We start from the raw sequence: 25,300 nt of genomic DNA, 5'->3' as shown, positions 1-25,300 counted from the left end.
TGCTACACACTTACCTGATCAGGTATTAGGTTAATCAGGAGGTGTTGTATTACTTCTGAATCAGTGCTCCAGTTTGTTTCTCACTGATTTTTTTGTGCTTAACCTTCCACACACAAGCAATCAGAAGCAAATGCCAAACCAGAAATAGGCAAATTAGCCCTTCTCAGTCTACAGCATTCACACCTGGTGCAGCAGGCACTTGCTAGCACTAAGCAGTTCATTACCCCTTTACTCAGTGTTGCATTCCTTACTCATAGAAATCTCTACAATAACGTAGTACACTGTATGGAGCCCTGTGCACCTCCTCCTCTACCTTAGGCTACTATATAACAAAAAGGTTGCTTACTTCCCACCCGGAGTTTATGTGGCTAGGTCCACTCTCTGAAAAGATTGTTCAGCCTACTGTTTTCTAGTCTCATATGAAAACAAAAAATTAGGATTCAGAAGCATTTAACAGCATAGCACTAAAACCTAGAGCACCGTCTGTGTCTTCCCAACAACTTTTCTTACACCCCGTAAACCTCCTGTTCACTCTGAAGTCCTCACATTTCTTACCTGTCATGACTTCCAACATTTGAATGTATCCAAGCTCTCCATGAGGACTACAGCTCTCATAATTCCTTGTTGAAAACTAATTGATATCAGCCCATCAAGTTTCATCATCCACATTAAAGGACCACTTGTAGCAATAATGTGTGTTCTCTTAATAGAAATAATTTTCCTATGACTGTTCAGCATATGTATTTGTTTCCACAAAATATTCCCCAAAGCGACTGAAAATGTTACTGAAATAAAATGCTGTAGCCACTGTTCATTTTTTCATAAGGAGAAACAATAGATTTCAGTTTGCAAAAGAGCTGTATGTAAATTGGTACTTGTAATCAGGCTTGAATGATGTAGGAGGAACCCAAGAATATTCAGCAGTAGCGACACAGTTTTCAATATAAAGGTTTCAAAAAACCATACCTGAACTCTCATTATATCATCTCCTGAGTGGAGAATAAGGATTTTATCTGTGTACTCTGTTCCACAATGTAAACATTTGGTGTAGCATTTCTTGGGGCTAGCAAAGCTAGCTAGCAGACATTGATTTCAGTGCAAGTACCTTTCGGGATTATTAGAATCCATCTGTGGGAAATGAAAATTAAAACTAGACTGAATCACTCTGAAAATTTAGGAAAAGTTACCTGTTTTTTTATTTCTTTAATTTTAAATGTCTTTCCTTTTTCTTTCTATTCTCAACTAGAAGTTGGTTTGTGATAATAAAACTCTTCACATCATTATGTGCTCATTTGACCATCATAATAAGATAAGGGGAAGTAAATTCTCAATAGATTCTGTTTGTGTCACATTAGGGTTGCAAAAACACCCACTCACCTAATTCTTTCATGCATATTTAAGTGATAAATTATATTCAGAAACAGAAACTGTGGAAAAACTTGAAAAGCAGTTATTTAAGGCAATCACAGGTTCATAAAATGATACTTTTCTTCCCTATTTAATATTAGCACCCTGCCTGAAAGGGAAGGTTTCTTACTAGAGTCTGAATGAAAAAGCTCTCAAGCTGCCACGTGGACAAGAGCAGACACAATGCTAAATTTAATTAATTAATTAAACAAGAAAAGTATTCATGAGGATGGGACAGAAAGAAGAGCATAATATACCTTTCTGCTCTGTTCAGATATTAGGCTGGGTCTATACAATCATGGGCTAAAAAATTCCAATTTTTCTGTAAATTATAAAAAAGAACCAGCAGACATTATGACAGTCTAAATAAAGCCTCTTTATCATCAACTGTTACTTTTATTTAAGGAAGAAATATTATATACAATAAAATAAATGGCTGCTGTTTATGTGAAATAAGAGGGTTGGAAAATATCCATTAAAACCCTACAGCATTTGATGATTCATACTTGACCTTTTTCTGCAAGGATTAATTGTATCTCCTGCTCTGTGTTGCAATGACATTTTACCTAACAATACCCTGCCTTTGTAACAGGTTATACTGGGTTGCTACAGCTTGAAACAGTTAAGACTTGAAACTGCAAAAATTGAAAGGAAGCCAGTGCTGACTGGAAGACTGTAAAAGCTGTCTTAATACAAAGACTATAAAGCTACATCTAACCCTCTGTAGATGACAGGCTCTTGGCCACCTTCACCACTTTGCCATAGAACTTACCTGGCAGGAGGCTGGGATAAGCCCCTGCCTTGGGTAACCTACAAAATAACCTTGTGCTTGATAGTTGCAGGAAGACCCCTTGGTTGTGTGAAGGAGGGAGGTCATACATATTGCCAAAATAATCTGTTACTTACCTCTAATCAGCCACCCACTTCCCGTACCTCTCAGTTGAGGCACTCGACTGGGACTTTGAATTCAGCTCTAGATTATACTTGTGCATGTGTTTTCGAGTATAAAAACCTATTCTTTCCTTGTCCATAGGTTTAAGTCATGACATACTTTTCTGATAAAATACAGGAAACTTATTCCTCAACAATGTCTAAAGAGACTGAGGTAGTCCCTTGCATGAAAAACTCACACCAACTGCATGTGAATACAGGTGTACCAGTGTATTTGAAAATGAGTCCAGAAGTGATCACATCTGTGAGTGGAAATGTGAAACTGTTGGAGGTTATTTTAAAGGTGATTCTACTGGTTTGCATTGCTTCCAATTATATAAATCATATTTCAGTTTAAAAAAATGCACACCTTTTATTTTCATATTAAATGTTAAAACTGCCAGCTTGTGAAATTTGGCAGAATGAACTGTGTCAATGTTGCCATCAGTGAAAGTTCCATTAACAAAGAAAGAAATGACAAAAAGACACACCCCTTCCCCCCCCTCCCCCTCCCCCTCGCCATATAACCTGTTTTCAATAATTCAAAAACCAAGGAGTTATGAATAGCAGGGAATTGACTTTTTTGCTGTTAAAAAAATAGTTTGAAGGTAAAAAATCAAGACTAGACTTAGACAACACAAAGACCCCAGTAAGCTGCAAAATGAGGACCCATTCCAGAATCATCCATCCTTTTACCATCAGTTATCTATGCTACCTGTCTTCTGTCTTACTGGCTATTTATCCCGAACTTCACAAATCAAACCTTTCCACATCAGTAAAGAAACAAATCTATGTGTTCATAAGCACCATGGAGCGAGTCTGTATATTGGTATCTACCACAGAATAGCTGGCCTGTGTTCATTTGATGAACAGGAATTTGAGATGCCAGTATTGGGCTTTAAGTAGTTTGCTGGGAGTGCACAGAAAAAGCACAGTTCTATTTTGCATACACTGAGGAGGATCTTTCCCTGGATATATGTGGCATAGTGAGAACTCCCTAGAGGAACATCTGCAAGATTTTTATTTTGACAAGACTTTGAGGAGAGGGTGCTACTGCCCTCATACCGTAAATGCTTTCTCCATTCATGTAATGAAACAGGTAACCTCCACTCATCCCTTCTATCTGCCTGTCATCATCACACAGACTTCATTTAAGGAAGCATCTAAAATAGTGGAAAGAGAAGAAAGGGAGTTTTGTAAATTATTACATATTCCCTCTGAAGAGAAGGCTGAAATTTTCATTTTGTTCATTTCACTGGTTTAATTTTTGCAATGTGTGGGGGTAGGAGGAGAAAAAAGAAGGAATAGTTGTGTTGCAATGCTAATGAGCACATTTACAAGGCTCTGCCAGAAACTCTGTGCTTCAGCTTGCTTTTATTAGCCATTTTGGAAGATGTCTTAGTTGCAGTTGCACAAAAAGCATTGTCAGGGCTTTTATATTTTCTCATTTAGAATACTATGACATTATTTGGAGAGGGACTAGTTCTGCAGCACATAAGCCAGTATCAGTATTGTATAATACAGCAGCTAGACTCATTTTGCAGTGTGATTACAAAACCCATCACAGTGAATTATACAGCAAGTTAAATTGGTTTCCACCTTCTGCAAAGACAGAATATTATCTTGCACAAATAGTGTACAAATGTAGAAATAATACAAGTCCATCTTATCTGAACGATAGACTACAGAAAGCTTCCACTCCTTACTCCATAAATACTCTCTATCTGCTGCTAATGACACCTGTTACATTCTGAAAGCAAACTAACGGTGAATACTCCCACTTTTTTTTTTTTTTTTTTTCCCCCCTTTTACTAAGCTTTAATTTACTAGGACATCCTGCCGCTGATACAAACTTTCAAAATCTGAAAAATAATGTTTGGAGTAACCTCTTTTCACTTATCTTGATCTGAAATACTTGTGAATGTGTGTTGCTACTGAACATTCTTTCTGTTAACTAAAAAGCACCACCATTGGCTTTAGATTTTTCAGCATAATTTAAAATACAGAAACAGTCCTTTGGTATAAGCAACCCAGAGTGTTCACAGTAAGTCTTCCTATGATAGGTTTTTGTATTGCTTCTAGTCATGCTTTTTATTTCTTTTATGCAGTACTTGAACGTTCAAGTAACAATACAGTCCTCTGACTACATCTGAAAAGTAAGCCACTTGCATACAGTTCATTGGGTTTTGGTTTTAGGTTTTTTTTAAACATAAATAGGATAGTAAGAGAGAAGGAAGAGAGCTTCCTGGCCTACCTGCTTCTTTCCTGTCACTGAACACACCAGCTGAAACCAGCTGGAAAAGAGCTATGTAGTCTTAATGAACTTACTTCTTAACATTATGTTCACATTATTATAGCTCAGGATAGGTGAACTGATGGAGAGAAGGGCAGGGAAAAGGAGAGAAACAGTCAAATAGCTCAATTAAGCCTGAAATTATATCCTGAGAACATCAGATACAGAAACAGACTATCTGCCAAGGTTTCCTACAGCTGGACAGACCTTGGAGAAGCTTCCTAAGCCCATTTAATCCATTTCTAGAATTCAGTGACCGTGGAGGCTGTTAAAAAAATTTACCACACGTGTATGTAGGTACATGCAACTGCATGGATATATTTATTTTATTTTTCTCTGGATATTAAAATCAGCAGATCCATCTCTAGCAGAGCTGTACAAATAAAGTTATTTTGATCATACTATTTTGCAGACATTCTGTCTGTTCTCCAGATTGAGAATTGTTACTGCTGTGCTGTGACATAGTTGATGGTATTTGGAGTTGCCATAGTGTTAAATGTTTCTCCTGTGATCAGCAACTGCTGATTTAAATGAAAATCTTCAGCCATTTTCTATCCTGTATATTCCACAGTCATTTCAAATTCATCATAGACAAAAAGGTATAAATGATACCAGGTGAAAAATGTATTGTGTCTAAACGAGCTTTCTATGATTTGATTTCAAGGTCACAGCACACAACTAGCATATGCTTTCAGTTACTCTAAAGGACAGAACAAGTTGAAGACCTTTAGTCACTGAGTTATAACTAGTAAACATGTACACACATTCACTTCACAGTACTTGCATATTGAAATGACTGAGCTGAATTTGTGTCTGGACAATGTCCAGGCCAAAAATTTAGAATTCCAGCTTTTATGTGTGGATGATTTACTTTAGCAGTTCTAACAAATGACACATAGCTAGGTGAAGGCAAGCCAGAATCAATGGGAGTCTAAGGTGTGTGGCACTTGTAAAAGATTTTGAGAATTTAATTCTCAAATTTATCAGTATTAATAATTCTAATTTAATGCATTTTCCTTGTCACTTACAATGAGTCAATTGCTAATTAAATGTTGTTGAAAAAGATGAATTACCATTTTACATGCTTAAAAAGAATGTTGCTAATATGTCTAAATCTAGATGTGAAATGTAGAATGATACAATTCTAATCCCCCTAAATAGCGTTGTTATTCAAAACAATTTTATACTGAATTGATTTCATTGTCAAAAAAGGAGCAACTACTGGAAAACTGAATGATGAGCATTTAACCCTCTAACATGTATTGCTATAAATTTTATAGTCAAATTACATGGAATTGGTTTGAAAAAGGAATCCCTTTTGGTGGGGTAGAAATGACTTCAAGAAACAGCACGTCACTATTGACAGATCACAAATTCATTTATTTCTTTCTCCCCTTCGCATTGTAGATATTCATGTTTAAAACCTGTATAAATGCACAATTTACAGCTATGCCCACCAGTAGTAGCTACCATCTCTTTTTGACTGACAATGATGAGATTTCTGTCATGCTTTGCCTCTCCTACAGTGCCAGTGATGGGATTTTTTTTCCTGGAAATCTTATTACTGAATGTGCTGTCGTGGTCTCAGATGGAACTTCAATCAAAAAGGCAATCAGAAGGTTATCCATTTGTGAGTTTTCCTACAAAAGAGCTTTACAAAACTCTGCAGTATATACTATAACTCATAGTCAGAGTTACTTGCCCTAAATGCTTATGTGACTATAGACAATAATGTGATCCATATCTCATTGCACCTTCCTTTGCTCCCAGGATTGGGATATAGACCAGAAACTGGCTCAGTCTAAGTTTTGAATCAGAATTTTCCATTTACACTACTGTTAGATTTAGCACGGCCATTCAGAACACCCTGGCACTTGGTGCAAGTGATTAATTAGTAAGAGTGGGTTTGGCTGTTGTTACAGTCTGTTACATAAGTATGTTTGATTTCATGGAAATCTTGATGACTGCTTCTTTTCTATCTTTAGATGACTTCACTGTTTAGTTTATAGTATTACCAAAATTGCTAGATAAAGTTATTCAGAGGCAATTTTTTTTTAATGCAGTGTAACTTAAATGAATTGGATACTTCATTAATTTCAATAGAATCTTTATAATACATATAGAAGTGGTGTTAGTGTATTAGTTGTCCACAAACTACAGACATTAGAACCAGCCATGCCGCAGCTAAAGCAAAGTAAATGTTTCCATTTTGAAATACAGGCAAAATCAGGGGTGATGCACTAAGACATTTTTGTTCGCAGACCAAACGTTACTGAGGTGCTTAAAGAGCAGGGATTGTTTTAACTAGCAATACTTTATCTAAAAAAATGTGAGGGTATTCTTCAGCATGGCACAGTGAATTAGACACACGTAACTCCTGTGGTCACAGGCTGCTGCATATCTAATTCTGCAAACACTGCCAAAAATTGCTTCAAATAATATCCTTTTTTATTTTGACTGTATTCAACTAATAAATAAATGATTTTGAAGGAACTACATTCCTCAACAAACTATGGAGTTATTCAGGCAGATTTCTTTCTGCAGTGTACAGGTAAAACTGAAAGAAAAGCAATAACAAGAAAAGTATTTATAAAAATATATTTCACAAAGTAGGAAACAATACAGGAGTTTCTCTGAATACAATACATGGAGTAAATAAACAAACAATAATATAGCTTCAAAACAAAGTAGAAAATTAAAATGATTTGCATGTAATACGTAGTTTTATTATACAATTGCTACTTCTAAATGGCAAGTTTGCATTACAGATTGAGTATGCTTGCAGCTTCTAGTGTTGTTCTTTCCCTGTGTGCAAGAGCCCTGGTGCATCACTATGAATATTATAGAAAAGAAATGCTAATAACATAAGCAGTAAAATTATGTACACACTGGTTCCTGCTCTAATACAGTGGAGAACTATAAGCATGTTTTTTACTGTACTGTGTTATGTGTGGGTTTCTAAAAGTCTATAGTTTAAATATTCACATGAACCAGTTTACTTCCAGCTGTTTGTGCTTGTATTAAAAACACCAGGTATTAGATTTATGAAGAAGATATAAAACTGTCAAAAGTTTTCTCTGGGAAAGTTTTATTCCTGCCAGCATTCTCTTAAAATTCAGCTACTGCAAATGGATAGGTTACTCCTTTAACCTGCAACAATTTGTAATTTTTCTTTTCAAAATGTACATGTATTAAACATTCATTATATATAGAAAAAAAAATCTAATGGATATAATTTAGCTTTCTTCATAATCTTACTCTATAGATTATTAGTCTTAATAAATAAAAGCAGTAATGGACATCAATAAAATATTTATTTCAAAGATTAAACAAATAAATTCGATCTTTAGCAATAAAATCAGCAATTCTTTCATATATGTAAGTCCATCCCCTTTCACAGTTTTTTCTTTCCTTTCAGAAGATGAAGCACAGGATTGATCCTTCTTCTAGAAAAAGATCCTTTTGTAAAGCAAGGTTTTTTAGCCCTGCCTCCGAATCTCTGCACATTAGTAGGATTTATTACCCAACACTGGAATGGATTAAGAACATGTGAATATTTTAAGGCTTGACACAATATTTAAAGATGATATTCAGTCTGTGGTTATGTGGCCAACAATTACTGTATGTACAATGTATGGTCACTGCACAGTAGAAGCCAGTAGAAATTTACAATGCTATTTCTATTCAGCATTGCTAAGAAGACCAAGATATTGCTTTTAACATTTCTGTGGTGGGATCTTTGTTGGCAATGCAGAAACAAACCATTAGCTTTACACATACTGGCAGGAGCTACTGTTCAACAGCAAAATCCCTGCAAGTCCATTTTCTCAGAAAGCACCAATTTCTCTTTGTTCTTTTCAATTCACTGAAGATAATCAAAGATCCAAATCTCGCATCTTCAGAGTGGTCAAGTGAATATCAAATATCCAAAGACTTCTAGACACTCCACATACTTTACTTCACACTCCACAAGACTTAACCTCCTAACATATACTTTTTTTTTTTGGTTCAACATTACAATGTAGTTGATTTTATAGATGACTGGCGCTAAACTTGCCTCTAAAACAAAAAGCCACATTAGTTTTATCTAACAGCAGTGGCCCTAGAATATTACATGATCATTAAGTCAACAGTGAAAAAGTTTGTAATCCACTGTCAAGTTTCTTTGTCACTTTCTCCAACTGAGTAAAGTTCTCCAAGTCTTTTAAAGCGAGGACCCCATTCACTGAGGTAGTCAAAATTCTGATCTGAGTCTGATGTAGAGGACTCCAATGAGCTAAGGGAACCAGCCGCTGACCCTCTTCCTTCATAGCCATAAATCTGGATAGAGTCATATGGTGGAGCCGTGGGATCATTATCGGCTTCATGAAGCCTCACATTAATAAATTCATCAACATCAACACCATTAGGAACAGGTGCAAGACCCTGCCTGGGCATAAATTGAAGATCAGGCTTAATATCCTTACGAGGCAAAAATCCATTAATTCCATCTGGATTTTGCAAAGTTGCAATGTCAAAAGCTTCTGTATCTTCTTCTCCACCTCCTTCATCATCATAGCGAATAATATTTTCCCTCACATCTTCATCGTCTTTGATGATTAGAGGCTCATTCTTATGTCTTCTTAGTGTTACAAACAGCACCACAATGACTGCAAAGAAAGCATCACAGGCTGATTAGGTAAAAAATGTCCCATCAAAGCACTACATGTTAAGTGCAGTTGTGGAAGTTGATAGGTTGCTTTTTGTGAAAGTAAGAGTAATAAGTGTAGTGAAAGACCTATAACTTCAACCCCATTCAAGTGATGAAAATTTGATCAGAAGCTCTTGTTAGTCCTCTAGTTTTCTGTTATCAGCTCATGTTTACATCTGAAGCTCAATTTTATATAAGCAATAAGATTTTGCATACTTCCATTTTTGAGCCTCAAATTTAGACAACTTTTCCCTTTGAAAAAGTTACAAATCTAAGTGAAGTCAGGCTATCACCATTCACTGAGTATTAGTTTATAGTGATCTACATTATGGATGGAATTTTCCAAAATCAGAGGGTGTTTTTCTGAAAACATAACCCTGATGACAGAAGGAAGCAGGTGTCTTTTTTTTTTTTTTTTTTTTTTTATGTGTGTTGCAAAAAACTCACACTATATAATTGAAAAGAGAATGAGACAGGAAAGGAAAAAGAAAGAGCTTACATACATTGGTTTCAGAATCATGGACAGATGCATAAACAGCTCTAAATTGGTTACACTTGTTTTTGCAGCTTAATGCTGAAATCTCAGTTACTGATGTAAATCTCAGTTACAAAGTGAAGCTGCAAAGTGCAGAAATAGGCCTCTTCCTTCACTGTTCTCTCCCTCGCTTGATGTTTTATACAAATTTTATGTTTTATTAAAATATACAGTGCTTTTTATTTTGTAAAACTGTAATGTCTCTTACGCCATTACAATCCAGAATAACCTCATACAAGTCTTAGATGACCCAACAAATCCATTTTCCGTCATGCGCATTATATACTGTGTTCACCTTGCTGCTTAACACATCTGATTTGATTTCTGATTTCACACCCCATACCTGTTTATTATGTAACTTGTGTGTAAGACTACTTCAGATTGGGACTTTGCTTTATATGCTTTTGTTCAGTTCTTGGTACGGTAAGGATGCGGTCCTGACACGTCTCTCAATACTGCTGCACATTACATAGTATTAGCTTATATGTCTTTCTGTGTGACTTTCTTGCTTACTCCTAGCCACCCAGGAATCAGAAAAATTTTGAAATCTGTGAAAAGAATACATACCTAGCAGCAAAATGATGCATGCTAATATTGCAATTAGGGCTCCCATACTGAGTCCAATGGGAAGTACGTATGCTTCAACGTTGCAGGACTGGACAATACCGTCACTGCTACAACCACAGACTCGAATAGTGAGAGTGCTAGTGCTGCTCATGGGAGGATTTCCACTATCACTTATTATGATTGGCAGTAGATACACTTCTTGCTTCTGCCGGCTGAATCCACTATGCTTTGCCAATATGCTGAGAGTATTATCTGGAAAAGGGAAAATTTGCATTGTTTCACCACATAGAATAACTGCTAAAACCACAGCTTTTTCTTAATGTGTGCTGAAAACCTCTGTATAAACACATATACACGTTATTATTGTCATTATACTGGCAGCATGTGTCACAGAAATCCTTCCTTATTCTGTCTGGCTGCCCATGCCCCAGCTGAATCAGTGCAACATATGCATTTTTCTTGTGTCATGTGGTATGATCATAATGGCAACCCCTCACCTTTTCCTCTGCATACATCCCTATAGATGTCTTCCCATCATGATTCATCACTGTTTTTCAAATCACACACTCATAAAAATTCAACCAGTACAACAAAGAGAGAAATGAAATGTTAAAGTAACCCAAACTTAGTAAAGCACATCCATCAATTAAAACAAACGTTCCATGCATTATAAGCACAAATTGCAAAATATTTTGCCCTGCTACAAAAGATTAGTCATTTTTATCAATGAACAATAGGAAGACAAACAAAGGAAAAGCTGAATGTATTAAAAGTTGCAGCCCCAGTTTTCAGGGATCTAAACATTTATCGGATCTCAATGATGAAAACAGAACAAACCAAACCAGAATGTGTCTTCCTATGAAGGCAGCCAGAAGAAATGAGTCTAGGACATTCTTACCTCTGCACACATATGCAGATACTTAATTTTAGAAACATACAGAGGCACCTGACTACATAGCATCCTACCCAGACATAAAGTTACTTCTTATCAGCTCTTATAATACATCAAATATGCAAAATACTTTGACTTGTTTACATAATTAAATATTCACTTTAGTTTTTAACTGCTTTATTCTGTGGAATAAAAAAAATTAATTCAGTATTATGAGTTATATACTAACAGAGTGCACGTTGACTTGTAGTTTGTTTCTTGTGTTCTTTCATCAAAAATACCACCACAAGTTAAAAAGATTCCAGCAGACACACAGAATAAGAATGCATGTGTGTTACTGGGGAATGCAATGACAATTTAAAAATAAAGCTGCACATCGTATTTGGGAGGAGAGTAGTTCCTTTCATTAACCTCTCTTCCCTGTGCTACCAAAGTTAATTTTTCTGAAGTATCATGAACAAAAGTAAGCCTCCTGATATTTTATGCTATAAAATGGGCACATACAATCACTAAATGTCATTCCATGGAAGGAAAGAAATTACTGAGAATTATGTAGTAGGCATAAGGAACAGAAGACTTGAAAGATAGGCAGTGTTCATATGACAGATACAACAAAGACCTGATTCTTGAGTTTAAACCAACAAAAGGTGCAAGACAATATGCATATGCATATACATATAGTGACTGTAAGCAAGTTTTATACCTATTTAGATCTCGGTACTGGTCAGGTACTCACCCGAAAACATGAAATAGTTTAGAAATGTTGAATTTGTGATCACCAGAAGTATTTCTGACAGCCCATGCTATTTGTGCAGCATGTATCACTGCCCCAACATAAAAGACGTGTATGCTCAAAATAGCTGGCAGTCTATGAAGTACAAAGGACAGAGGAAGATGCGGAGAAGGAAGAAGGGGGAAAACATTCACGAAGCCAATACGGTAAAGCCATTTTTTCACATCCAAAAAATAAATTTAAAATGCAGTATTTTATTCTTGAAGTCCTTAGTAAGGAGGCATATTAATAAGGAATAAAGGTAGTTACAGAATATAATGATTACAGAATGAAACATTACTAAACTTTATCATGTCCTGAACCTATAGCAAGATATCAATGAGTAGATAACTCCTACAGAATCAGAGAATGGTTTGGGTTGGAAGGGACCTTAAAGATCATCTAGTCCCAACCCCCCTGCCATGGGCAGGGACACCTTCCACTAGACCAGGTTGCTCAAAGCCCCGTCCAACCTGGCCTTGAACACTGCCAGGGAGGGGGCAGCCACAGCTTCTCTGGGCAACCTCTTCCAGTGCCTCACCACCCTCACAGTAAAGGATTTCTTCCTTAGATCTAATCTAAATATACCCCCATTACCCCTCATCCTATCACTACATGCCCTTGTAAAAAGTCCCTCTTCAGCTTTCAAAGACAAGCAAGGGAAAAGCTGAATGTATTAAAAGTTGTAGGTCTAAATTTTGGTGATCCTAAACATTTATTGGGCCTCAATGATGAAAACAGAACAAACCAAAACAGAATGTGTCTCCTATGAAGGCAGCCAGACAAAATGAGTGTATAGTTAATTCATTGCTGCCATAAAACAAAAGATGAAGAAAGATTATTTGATGCTTAAGCACATGGCTAATTGTGTTAAACGAGAACAAAGAAGGCTTGTTTTCCCATTCAGTGACTAAGAAACTGAACTTCGAGTGGGCTCCTGAAGTTCCTGGGTCTTTGATTTTGCAGTCATACTGTATCCCTTCCTTGGAATCACCTACCAATCATACTTCTACAGCCTAGAGAGGTTCTTACTATAATTTACATTGCAGGTTATGTAATCATTTCAGCATTTTTCATAGCATTTAGAGCACATAAGACATGAATATCAGCCTAAATATCAACTACTTAGAGCAGTATAAATATGGTAACTTCATAATACATTTGCAGAACAAAAAGGATTCCTAATAATTTTTCTTTCCAGGAATCCTGAGTTTTTATCTATTCAAGTTAGAAACAGTCACATCAAAACTGATGGCACCCTGGAGCTAAATAAATAGTCTAGTCCTTCCTTGTGCCCTTTTTAAAATTAAAGGAAGCATATGTGCTTACTGAAGATAAATTTCAGATATAAGCTCTTAAGAATTCTGACAAGTCAAATAGAACCAAACTCCTTGATGATACCCAGTCTCATATGTGCCACTATGATGCAGTGGCAAAGTGAAGTATGTTTTAAATCAACAATTAGCACACATCTAGAATTAAGCAAAACCTGCACTCCTCCTTCCTGGTTGAATGTGTCAGAGATTTAAACACATGCATGTGCAAGTTAAACCAGTTCCAGTGTCATACTTGCTCTCTAGCTGAACTGCAAGGAACAAAGGGAAATGTTATGTTAGTAAAATAATATTGTAGCTAGGTTTTCCTGGAGACCAGTATGTATAGCTTTACCAAAGAGTGACTACCATACCTATTGTAATGTGTACAAGGTACATTTTTCATCTGATAGCATTCTTTTCCTCCTCTGCACCTCCCCATTTTCAAACACTGAAAAATAAATATATCTGTCTGTTTGACTTTCTCCTGCAAAATTAAAAATATCTCAGCATAAGTTGCATCCTTAATCCTTTTGCTTTAACCTTTCAAAGGAGAAAAAAATATGTGGGGCTCAATTTCCACCTCTTTCTGTCTTTGAGACAAATCCTACTCAGAAGTGTCACATCTGTAGTCATTTATTCAGAACTCCAGAGACTTTTACAGTTATATTACACAGTGACTTCTTGTGCTCTAGAAATCTGTACTGATACAGCCTGTTCCTTCCTATAAGCCTGGTACAGTCCTTCTCTGTCCAAGCTGGAGGAAAGCCCTAGCATCCCTGCCCTTTACAGATATGCAAAAGAGGTAAGGCACCTGCTTCAGGAAGAAATGAAAAAAAGAAGCTGCTCTTGGTGACAGCTTCAGATCCATTCCATCTTTCTGATATACTCCCTGCTACTCTGCCTCGTTCAGAGAATTCCAATAAGTCAGAATCAGAGAGTAAAACAAAGTAAAAAAGGAAGAGTACTATAAAGAAACAAACAAAAGAGGGCTGAAGAAAGTGAGGAAGGAGGAGAGATGGAGAAAATAAAATGCCCATTTCTGTCAATCAGTGAAGCTGTGCTGAGTATAAGAAACTACCTGGTACCAGTAATGGTTATGAATTCAAGTTCAAAAGACGTGAGATAAAGTAAGAGATAAGCTAGGTATTTGGGACACAATTTAAGTGTAAAAGAAGTTGTAATGGCTGAATAGCTAGTACTATGTAAGAAGAGATGCAAGACAAGGAGAGAAGAGAACAATTCTTTTTTTACAGAGGTTTGGGGGTTTTTTGTTAAAAACTGCTGTGTTAGACTAAAGTTGAATTCGATGTGTCTGGAAAGAAACTGACAAACAGAAGTAGTCAATAGGAAAAGCAAAATGAAATGACCAAATTGTTTTGCCAATGGGTGGCAAGTACTCAATTTTGCCTTGGCAATTTTGTTTAGCAACAAATTCCTTTTCCTTCTTTGCTATATCCTAAAATAAATATACCTTGGTGTTGCTGGTGATGTGACTCTTGAGTGAAGAACAATGAGTCTCTAATTGACATTTTAGTTGGTTCCTAGAACTTGAAAATAAATCCTAGCAGCTGATTAGCAATAAACTCAATTTATCTGATTTGCTTTCTCCTTTCTGTGGACATTCCCCTTACTCGTAGCTGACAAAACAGCAGGAATCTCCTCCAGGAACAACCTCCAGCACTGCTGCATGAATTAACTTGGCAGCAGGTGCTCAGCAGGAGAGGGGACAATCACTTTCCACTCATCTTTCCAATTAACCCACTGATCCTTCATTATAGCGCTGTTCAGGTTATTTATTTATTCATGTTACTTTTAGCAAAACAAGGAAAATTACATGCAGAAAAAAAGAACCCCTCTCTGTTAATAAAGCTCTGAGGTAACCTGCACAGGTAAAGAGAGACACTAGGTCTTTACCTCCAGTCAGTGAGGTATATTCAGGAGGTCCTTTGATATTCTCAAACAAAATGAGCCTCCCCGAATTCTGTACCCTTCTATATGGGGAAGGGATTGAAGAAGTTCATTGAAATGCCAGAGTCCTATTAAATGCCATTTCACTGATGATGTACCAACTACACAGGATGGACTAGGAGCTATATTCCATCCTGCAGGTGTAAGGAATAGTGTAACATAAGTGATCTTAGTAATTATCTTCACTCATCAGAAATTTTTGCATCAGAGTAAGGTCAGAGTAACACGGCTCCAGGAATACATAACTACAATTTAGATCTGGAGCTCATCCTTACCTTTTTTTAAACATAAAACCAAAACAGTCATTTAGATGACTCTCAGTTTCGGAAGCTTACAAGCAGATTTGCAAAACAACCATGAAAGAGACTGTTATGGAAATATCTCCCTCACAGCTGAAACAAAGAATGACAATGCAGAAGGTCTTTACAAGATGTCCAGTGTGATTTCTAGACAAAAGTATTTTGAATAACCACAACCAAGGACATGCTTCCTTCAGATTCCTAACTGTTCTCAAGATCCCCTGATCTGTTTTGTGGTTCTTGGATGAAAGATTTTGAGTAAAAGTAAATGTAATAATTTTAATACAAAGCTGCTTTTGAATTTGCTGGACATGAGTGACATTGATGGCACTGACGTCAATCTGGATGTGAAATTAGCAGGGAGGAGTCAAATTCTTCATCTTCCACTTTGTACAAGAATGCATCTTGCAATTTTAAGTCAGACAATAAAATGACAAAACTAAAGTAAAAAACAGAAGCAGTCAGTTTACATCCAAGTGTCATTTTCTCTGTATACATTATTGCAATTCTTTAATTCCCTCATGGTCTCTTTAATGTTTTCAGATCAGTTGACTTCCCTGCTGTGTAACCTTACACCTACATAGCTCTTTTTCTGTCTTTCTTTTTCTATCCCTTTTATAATGTTCTCAGAAAGATCAAATCATTAATGATATTAAGGACTTTGTGGTAGAAATTGTTATCTATGCTGGATATGTTACTTATGTGAAGAAAGAATTTTAATCGGAAACTTTAGAGCTAGAAACACTAGAACAACAGAAATATGTGTTTCTTCATATTTATTAGAGCTATCTTTTTGTGTACATTTTTCAGTCTAAAACAGATTCTCTGTAATACAGAGTCCTCTGGCACAAGTAGAAGAGCCACAAGAATGTCCTTACTGTGATACTCCCTGCTTTTTTTGATAACGAGAAGACAAGGACAGCTCATTCATTTCCTTTCTCAGTTTATAAATGGCATTTAACTGGAAATAACTGAGTAATTAAGTTATTATCATAAAGGTTTCAGTGGAAACTACCAAAGTACAGGCAGAAAAAACAAAACGTAGAACATTCTAAGAAATGTTAGCTATATAATATTTAGGTGCCATCTGCAAATGCACTAGAAGAAAACATTCAAGAGAATGCTAAGACAGTATTTCAGCTCTTTGCATAACTATTAATTCATGTACGTGCCGCCTGTAATACTTACTATTCAGTACTAGACACCTTACAATCTTAAAAACTGATTTTCAGTAGATTTGTAGTAATACTGGTATTTTTGTTTTTCTTCAAAATGCAAACCTAACAACAGAGAAATAGTGGAATATAGGGAAGATTTCAATCCCCATTTTAGCAACTGGGAACTGGGAAGTTGTCCAAAGACACAGAGGTCTCTCCAAAAGTCTCTACAAACACTCCATTAGCTATAAACAATACCTTAATCTTTATTCTTTTGAATATTTTGTCGATAGTTCATACCTTTCTATGAAAGGATTTACAAATAACACATATTTAGACTGATAGTATCACACTGCAGAAAGATGACTAATGAATGCAGCCCCAACAATTTACTATACATAGTCCCACATGTGGTATCTCTTTGTCAACTCAACTGTTTTGAAATTTTTTTTATTCTTGTCATTACAAAAGCAGTGGAAAAGAATATTCATGACCTGCTTTCCGGTCTAGCACAAAAAACAGAAGTGGCAACTCATCAATGTTCACCTTGTAAAAGAACACTATTTCTAAGATGGGCCCTGAGCTGAAATACTGGTTTGTATGTTTCAGGCTACGCTTAAGTACAAGTTAGAAGCATCAGTTTCTTGCTTCCTTAAGCAAGAATGTCAGTAAAATGCTTTGATACACACATAAGACAGGTTTTTTGTTTCTGCCTTAGGCTGTAACACTTTTAAAGAAATACCTGATTAAATGGGAAGAATTTTGAGTTTGCACATTATAAATTTGCCAATCATTAGTAAATGAAAAAACAATTTATTTGTTCATTAGTATTAGTATAACAATTTTGTCTCATGATTAAACTTAGTATTTTCAACACTGATGTCTTTATGCACATCAAATACATTTTTATGAGAACTCACATATGTATATGTCTTAATATATGTACAAAACTGTGTCATTTGTAATATTTTAAATACGTGGTAGACCTTCCTTGACAACTGAGGGTCTCAAACAAAGTCCTCTTGAACAGCAATTTAAAGAACGATGACCCTTTGCCTAATCTGTATGGTAAAGGCATAAATGTTCTATTCAAGTACAAGTCTTATAAAATAATCTGAGAATAAAAAGAGGACATTTTTATAGTATATTTTGTCTGATTTATGATAGCCAAACCATATGGGCACTGAAGCATTCATGGGTATTTCAAACTGACCTGCTTTTTATGAATGTAAAAAATTTGTGAAGTCTTCAAAAAAGCAGATTGATGGCTGCTATTCAAATTTGATAGCAGTTATCAGGTTCAAAAAAAAAAGTTTTTGTGCTATAAAAATTCAACTGACTGATCAAACTGTATCTTCTGCACCATAGTGAGTCACATGCTGTACTGACATGTATAATGGCAATTCACAAAACATTCCTATGACACATTAGACAAAAACCTGAATTAATTTTTATTTTTCTAGAGACCTAGACTTTCTTAAATCCCTTAAAACACCAATAAGAACACAGGGAAAAAAGGTATTTCATGGGAGAAAATGTACTGATGAGGAGAAGAATTGGAAAATGTCACATATTTTGTATCTTTGATTTTTTTTTTTTTTTCCCTTTACCAATTGGTCTAAATAGTAATAGCTTATGCCAGAATTAAACTGCTGAATCAACTAATGAATAAAAAACCTAAACAGATTTCCAGGTCATGTGTTCCTTTGCAGAAATAAAAATTGCTGCTGGAAATTCTGAATCATGAGCAAAGCAATATTTAATCATGTATAAGAATACATCACTCTCATATGTTAAAATTTCTTGGGAAGGAGACTAATCATGTTAACATTACTGTGATGCAGAACTTGTAGTAAATAAATTCTTGACAGAATAAAAAACCCCAGACAAATTAGCAGCAAAGTGATGGCATAAGCATTTCCTCCTACCTTTTTCCTTTGAAAAATGTGAACTTTAGATAATAGTCTGTATAATTTCTAGTTATATTCCTTTGGAAAAGTCTGAACTTTAGATAATTGTCTCTTAAGTATTCTAAAACTTCCCTTTGACCTTTAGTCCAGCAGAGCTGTAATCAAACATATCTATATGGTCACTTGCAGTCTAGCAGCAACTCTTATACTTTGTACCTTGGTTTAACCCATTGAAAGAAGGATAGAAAATCCCAATGATGTAGAAAGACACACTGAGTCTGAAACAATACTAGTTTTATCATTAATGGGGTAGAAAAATAATTAGGACACAGTACCTCTCTGTCTTTTTAATTTACAGATACTTATGGCAAGTCAAACCAGGAAACTTTGGGCTCTGGGTCTGTTTAAGCTACACAGTTACCACAGTTGTCTGAACTGTACCCAACGTACCTGATTTTAATCTCGCCCACTCTGATGTTATGCCCATTTATCTCTTCTGAGTCCCCTGGTGCCAGTTATGATTGACACTCCCATAATCTGAAGCAAATTCAGGCCAGTGAAGATGTAAGATATGCTAAAACAGTACTGGCTTTTGCCTCCCATTCTTCTCTTCTGTATTCCACAAGCCAGCCACAAACTTGTTTACTAATAATCACATTGCTTTGACATGCTTTACTTTATTCGGATCACATCACTACATGGCATGTGCATTGAATGTTACATCTGTAAAGTGTAAGAATTAATGCAGGTTGCCAAGCTCTAGTTTAGAGAGAGAGATGAAATGGCTGTCAAATGTGCTTAGCATTAAAAATACATTATTAACACAGCAATTTGCATAGACTGATGGATCATTTTTGAAATCTACATTTTTTAGTTAATTCTATTATCTTCTTATTTTAACAAAAAAGTTTCAGAAAGTAATACTGTGTTTTATAATGCTTTGATAAAATACTGGCTATATTTTGCATTTGAACCAAGACCTTTCCATTACTGTGTTACCAGATTCCAACAAAATGTTGCAAAGATAAATAAAAAAGCCAAAATATCCCAAGGCTTTGCCATCTGTATTTCTCTTTGGGGATAATGGATTCTTATTTTCTTTCTATGAATGTGTACTTACAAGTCAGTCTAGGAGCTGAAACTAATGAAAGATAGGTATCTGAGCCCCTTAGGTCACTGTGAGATTTACAGTTTTACAGATTACATTGGTTTGGGGTTCTCTTATGTGTAAAGCTAAATCTCAAGCAGATTCAATGAAATTTATAGTATTTTTGGTAGGTGATGGAAAAGTTCCAAGAATTCTATCCTATGTTCTTCACCTTCCTCACTTCACACACTTCCTTCAGTTCTTACTTCAGTGACTTACTTACAGGGTCTGGAAAAGTTCAGAGTCTTCACAACTATGAAGACAATCACGGATGTTTGAAGTAAATCTTTCTTTCCAGAATGTAAACTATGAATACTATAGGGAAGAAAAATGAAATTTAACCAGGAACATTTTGGTTTTCAAATGTGATGTGTTCTTTACATTTAAGTGAGTTTCACACTAAGCAACTTAACATCCACTTCTCTATGCCATGATGATTGTCTTTTCTGTTCCAATACTGTATGGAGCATATACATGCACACGGTAAGAATTTAAAACAATTTACCAGTAGATCATAAAACAGTCCTTTAAAACTGAATCTGGAATTGGACATAGCAATCATATTGAAGTTTTGTTACAACAGTTAGAGAGCCAAACTCAAGCCATACCAGTATATTGCTATTATGCTATTACTTTTTTTTTTTATAACATTCACTTTGAAATACAGTGGCAGAAAGCAACCACCAGACTATAAAAGAACAACGAGCATTTATTGGAATGCCGCCTATTTGTACTGGTGTAATAAAGGTCTTGTCAGCACTTCCATTACAAAATGCCAATTTTCAGGGGTTTATAACTCTGACATAACAACTTGCTATGAGAAGAAATTTAGAATGTGTACTCTCTGCCAAAGAGCATTGAAAGTTAAATATGACTTGCACTGGCTGAGGCATTTTAAGTCAGAAAATAAATTAAAAAAATTTTTGACGTAAAGTTTTCTTGAGATGGTGCCACTTAAGAAAAAAATGTGGCTTTGATCTTAAAAAGTGCCAGATCCTGCATTTCTTATATACATAGAACTCCCTTTAACTTCACTGAGAATAATTTCTGTGAAAGAACTGAAAGAAGTGCCATTATACATTTTTGTAAATGTCATCAAGAGTTATATTAGCTTTTTGTAATTTGAAAGACTGAAATGCTATGGTATAAGATTGCCCCTGGGCACACAGGCAGTATGATAATGACTTTTTGAAGACATTCTCATATGCAGATTACATATAACAATAACAATTTGTTATCATCAGGCCATTAATGGCAGTAATTTATACCTCTGTCTTACACCCAGAGTATACACATAATGTCTTATTATATGCACACCTCTCAAGGAGGACGTGTTTCCTATGGTGAAGACGAATGGTCATTTGAAATGCAGGGAACAGCAAAATGCATCCAGAGAAGGAACTTCAGCAAGTGAAAAAAACAATTATCTATCTGTAGAGTGGAGTAATAGTTGCATAAAGTTTTCAAATGAAATGTTCCAGACACTCTTGGGAACATTTCTGCATACCATGAAAACATTACATAGAGAAAGCGTGGCACAGCCAGAAGTTCCAAACTAGCATACACAGTCAGATTACTGAGAATCAAAGCTAGTCTACAGGAACACATGTGCATATGCATTTAAATTTCAAGACTGGAACATACTGCAAGACCCTAACTTTGCTATATATGTTGCGTGACACAACATGCAACATTTCTTAGGAAGAAGAAGGAGCCAGGGAAAGATGTCAACATTTGAATTCTGCCTCACCACTGTAGAGGTATTACAAAGTCAATGCTTATATTGGGAAATATCTACAAACTATAACATCAGTTTATAAGACGTTCTAGAATTTTCATAGAATCATAGAAGCACAGAATCGTTGAGGTTGGAAGGGACCTCTGGAGGTCATTTGGGCTAACCCCCTGCTCAAGCACAGCTACCTAGAGCCCAGGACCATGTCCAGGCAGCTTCTGAATATCTCCAAGCATGGAGATTCTGCAAACAGTAAAACATTTGTTAGTCACAATTGAAATATGTGTGCAACAAAATAGAAGACATCTTATTCATTCTCTCCGTATCAAGCTGAGAAGTTATAAGGTACAAATATATAATGCATCTCTATGCTAAGAGAACAACTTGCATATCACAGTGAAATTGTTCCCTGTTGTCATCTAATTCACGATGAAGAGTCTGACAAGGTACAAATGAAGTGTATAGGCAGAAACTGCAATAAAAATATGAAGCTGGATCAAGTGAAAGTATTACAAGAGCCTAGGCAATTCTACTAGTAATGGAGAATACTTTAATATGCCAAAACCCCCTCCATGATCACAAAAGAAAATCAGAAAAGGAGAGCAGGAAAAAAACAACAGATATTTTGAGAAAGATACATGTTTCCTGAGAAAAAGAAAAGAAAAAATATTAAGAAAAAACAATTTTAGTCTAGAAAAATCTAAGTTCTTTATACAAAGTTTTGAAGCAAATGGTTCTTCTAGATAGACTGCATTACCATTCTATTATAAAGTTTTTAGCAAATGGATCTTTTGGTCTTGCATGTTAGCAGAAGACAAGCACAAAATAAGAGAAAGTTGATTTTTTATAAAAAATTATTTTTCTCATTTAAAAATAGGAAATAGTAATACAAAGACAGAAGTTGTAATGTTATGAGATAATGAAGATGATATAGAAGAAGACATATGGTGTGGAATTGACTCTAAACTACCTTCCTCTATATTTAGTATTCCAGTTTGTATCAAAGATACAACAATACTTTAACTACAGCTGTCATTAGACTGGGCCCCACCATTTCCTTTCCTGAGCTGCAGAATAACTTCTACATGTTTTCTAACTGGGAGTTTCAGAAGAACCCAAAGAGACACCGTAATGCACTCCTGAAAATCTCGGTCTTTACCATTCCATATAGAGAGCTGCTAATATGTGCCATTAAAGTCATATGTGAGTATCAGAGGAATGTTTTAAAAGAATATCTGCAGTGTATGCATGGCACAGTGACAGGCACAGTGATTAAATGACTTGACCAAAATCATACAGGAAACCTGTAACCAAGCTAGATGAAACTATTCTGAACTCCAGAACAGCTCCTTAACCAAAAAAAATATCACTTCTGTAAAGGGCTCTTAGCTCACAAGGGCTTAATTTTTATTGGGGTGAACACTGTATAATTTACAGAAGGGTCATATATAATGGATTAGAATGTTACAGAAAGTGACGTGACAGAGTTAAGCAAGGTTAGGGAGTGACAAGCTCAAAAAAGCCACACGAAACATTTTAATCTTATTTCTTAATATTTCCTGTAATCTAGAGTTTAGCTTTAATTTTAGGTTAGATTGAATGAAAGTTTCCTAACAAAACCAAATAAACTCCAAAAGTCTATGTTTTTTTATTATGTTCTAAAAACTAAAGAGAAGGAAAAAAGTCAGTGTTCATATTCAAGATAGTCCAACATTCTATAGAATACAGCAGAGTACTTTCATCAACGTTCAGTGATTATTATTGATGCTCCTTTTAAGGTTTATGACTGCAATACCTAACTCCAAAACTCCACAGATAAGACTGTTCCTGACTTGTCTCTTATTATAGAATCAGATATATGAAAAAAAATTACTATAGCGTTACAGTTACTGCTCAAGAATGTACATAGCCCTTAGTCTATAGCAAAAGTGAAGTTCACTTACTTGAGCCCACAGTTAGTTTAGGCCAAGCTGGGGTGATCTGAGTTTGCTATCTTAATATGGGAGACAGCTACCCCTGCTTAGCTGATTCACTGTAATCTAACTATGCATCTGTCCCTGTTACCTTCGAAGGACCACACTAGCTCTACCTCTTCAACACCATCAAGCAGACATCTGGTCCTCTTCTTGAAGTTCTTCTATTTATCTCTTTCTAACAAGCTGGCTTATTATCTCACTTCAAACAGGGGCTCATCTTCACTCCCTCTATAATCAGTGCTGATTACCAAGTATGCAATCCTGTCATTTTAGGATATGCAAACTCTCTCCCCAGACTGGACAGGTCAACTTATGCATGCAATTTATTTCTGCATTTGGCTCAGTAAGTATGAACTTTTCATTCAGTAAAACCATGTACTCTACCTCTTTTCTGGCCTCTGAATGGATTGCCTCCTAGGCATATTTATTATATAAATATTAAATACTAATAATTACATAAATATATGACTAATTACTGGATGCTTGCCAAATATAATCCATCCTAATTAGACAGAATTAAATGAAGACCAACAAAATGACTCATTTTACAACAAGGCCACCCATACAAATTACAAAATCAGAAGTTGATGGGAAAATATTGTAAGTGGTACAAAAAACTCCCAACCAACAGAATAAAAGCCTTGTTTCCCTTATTCTTTAAAGCTTGATGTAAGAAGTTCTTGTCAAAATGATTAAAAATTTCAGATTTCCTTCAGTTTGTCACTGCTATGTTTGCTCTTGCCAGAGAAATACAGCCCATTCTTGAATAGTTACCTTCTTAAAAGAAGTAAGGAGGAAAAGAAAGCATATGGAACAAAGGTGACCACACCAGACAGGTTCAGGAGAATGTATAGACACAGAGTTCACGTAATAATCGGTGTTATGGTCACCTTGTAGGAAGAATAACTGTGATTCCAATAATAATTACTTCCTCCCTGTACACCACTTGTGTAATTGATTCAAAACAAGATGCAAATTGGAACATGGTCTTTGTCTTTTTAATTCACATTATAATGTTAGTTGTGCAATAGTTTATCAGACAGGCCTTGAGGCTAAGTGTGAAAAATTAATATGTTCTATTTTAATGTAGGAACCATGTGCGAATAGTCTGTATACTTTATATCTGTTATGAAAAAAAGAGATTTTTACCAATCAAAGGAAAATTTAACAGCTAATACGTGATGATTCCTGCTTATATTGTTTACATTTTAGCCTGTTTAGATTCTTCCTCCAGTAGAAGAGTGTTGGGGTTCTTTCAGTCTTTACTACAACCGAAACTTTAAAATGGGACTCCTATCTAGTTTCTCATTAATCGACAAAAGAAAAGTATGATTAGAGCAACTAATAAATCAGAAACATTCCATAATGGGAGCAACCAATAAATTTACAAGGTGCAAAAAACAAAAAAAAGAAGAAAAATGGTCTTGTGCCATAATTACAGATTAGGTACTTAGAGAGAAAATCCAAATATCCAAACCAAAACAAAACCTAACAATAAGATTAAAACAGAGGGGAACTTCTTAAGATGCAATATGTCTCTGTCAGGTAATATTGAGGTGGTGAAGGGGTAGAGGCCCTACCAGAACCTTCAGCTCTAGTACATCATTCCTCCTACTCTGTGAATTAAACCCATTTACAAGAAATAAAACATTGTCCATGAACTACAGAATTGTTTCTTGAAGAAAACTTGGAGGAATTAGATCCAC

At 35.6% G+C, this 25,300-nt stretch overlaps 1 protein-coding gene across 5 annotated transcripts in view; it reads right to left on the bottom strand.

The window, feature by feature from the left end:
- Positions 1-7,214: 7,214 nt before the first annotated feature.
- The window catches only part of CDH8 (cadherin 8), a 244,324-nt gene continuing 226,238 nt past the window's right edge, over positions 7,215-25,300 (bottom strand). For 3 of the 5 annotated variants that reach the window (XM_074881585.1, XM_074881584.1, XM_074881587.1), the window contains 2 exons: positions 10,423-10,674; positions 7,215-9,279 (listed from right to left, as the gene is read on the bottom strand). In XM_074881585.1, the coding sequence (XP_074737686.1) occupies positions 8,786-9,279; positions 10,423-10,674 (746 nt within the window). In that variant the 3' untranslated portion in view covers positions 7,215-8,785. Of the gene's footprint in view, positions 9,280-10,422; positions 10,675-25,300 lie in introns of those variants that run through there. The other 2 variants (XM_074881586.1, XR_012630543.1) reach the window with 2 other exon arrangements.

The sequence above is a fragment of the Strix uralensis genome, chromosome 12, assembly GCF_047716275.1.
Source record: "Strix uralensis isolate ZFMK-TIS-50842 chromosome 12, bStrUra1, whole genome shotgun sequence".
NCBI classification, from domain to species: Eukaryota; Metazoa; Chordata; class Aves; order Strigiformes; family Strigidae; genus Strix; species Strix uralensis.
Note: the sequence above shows the minus strand (reverse complement) of the source record. Positions and strands in the feature narration are given on the sequence as shown.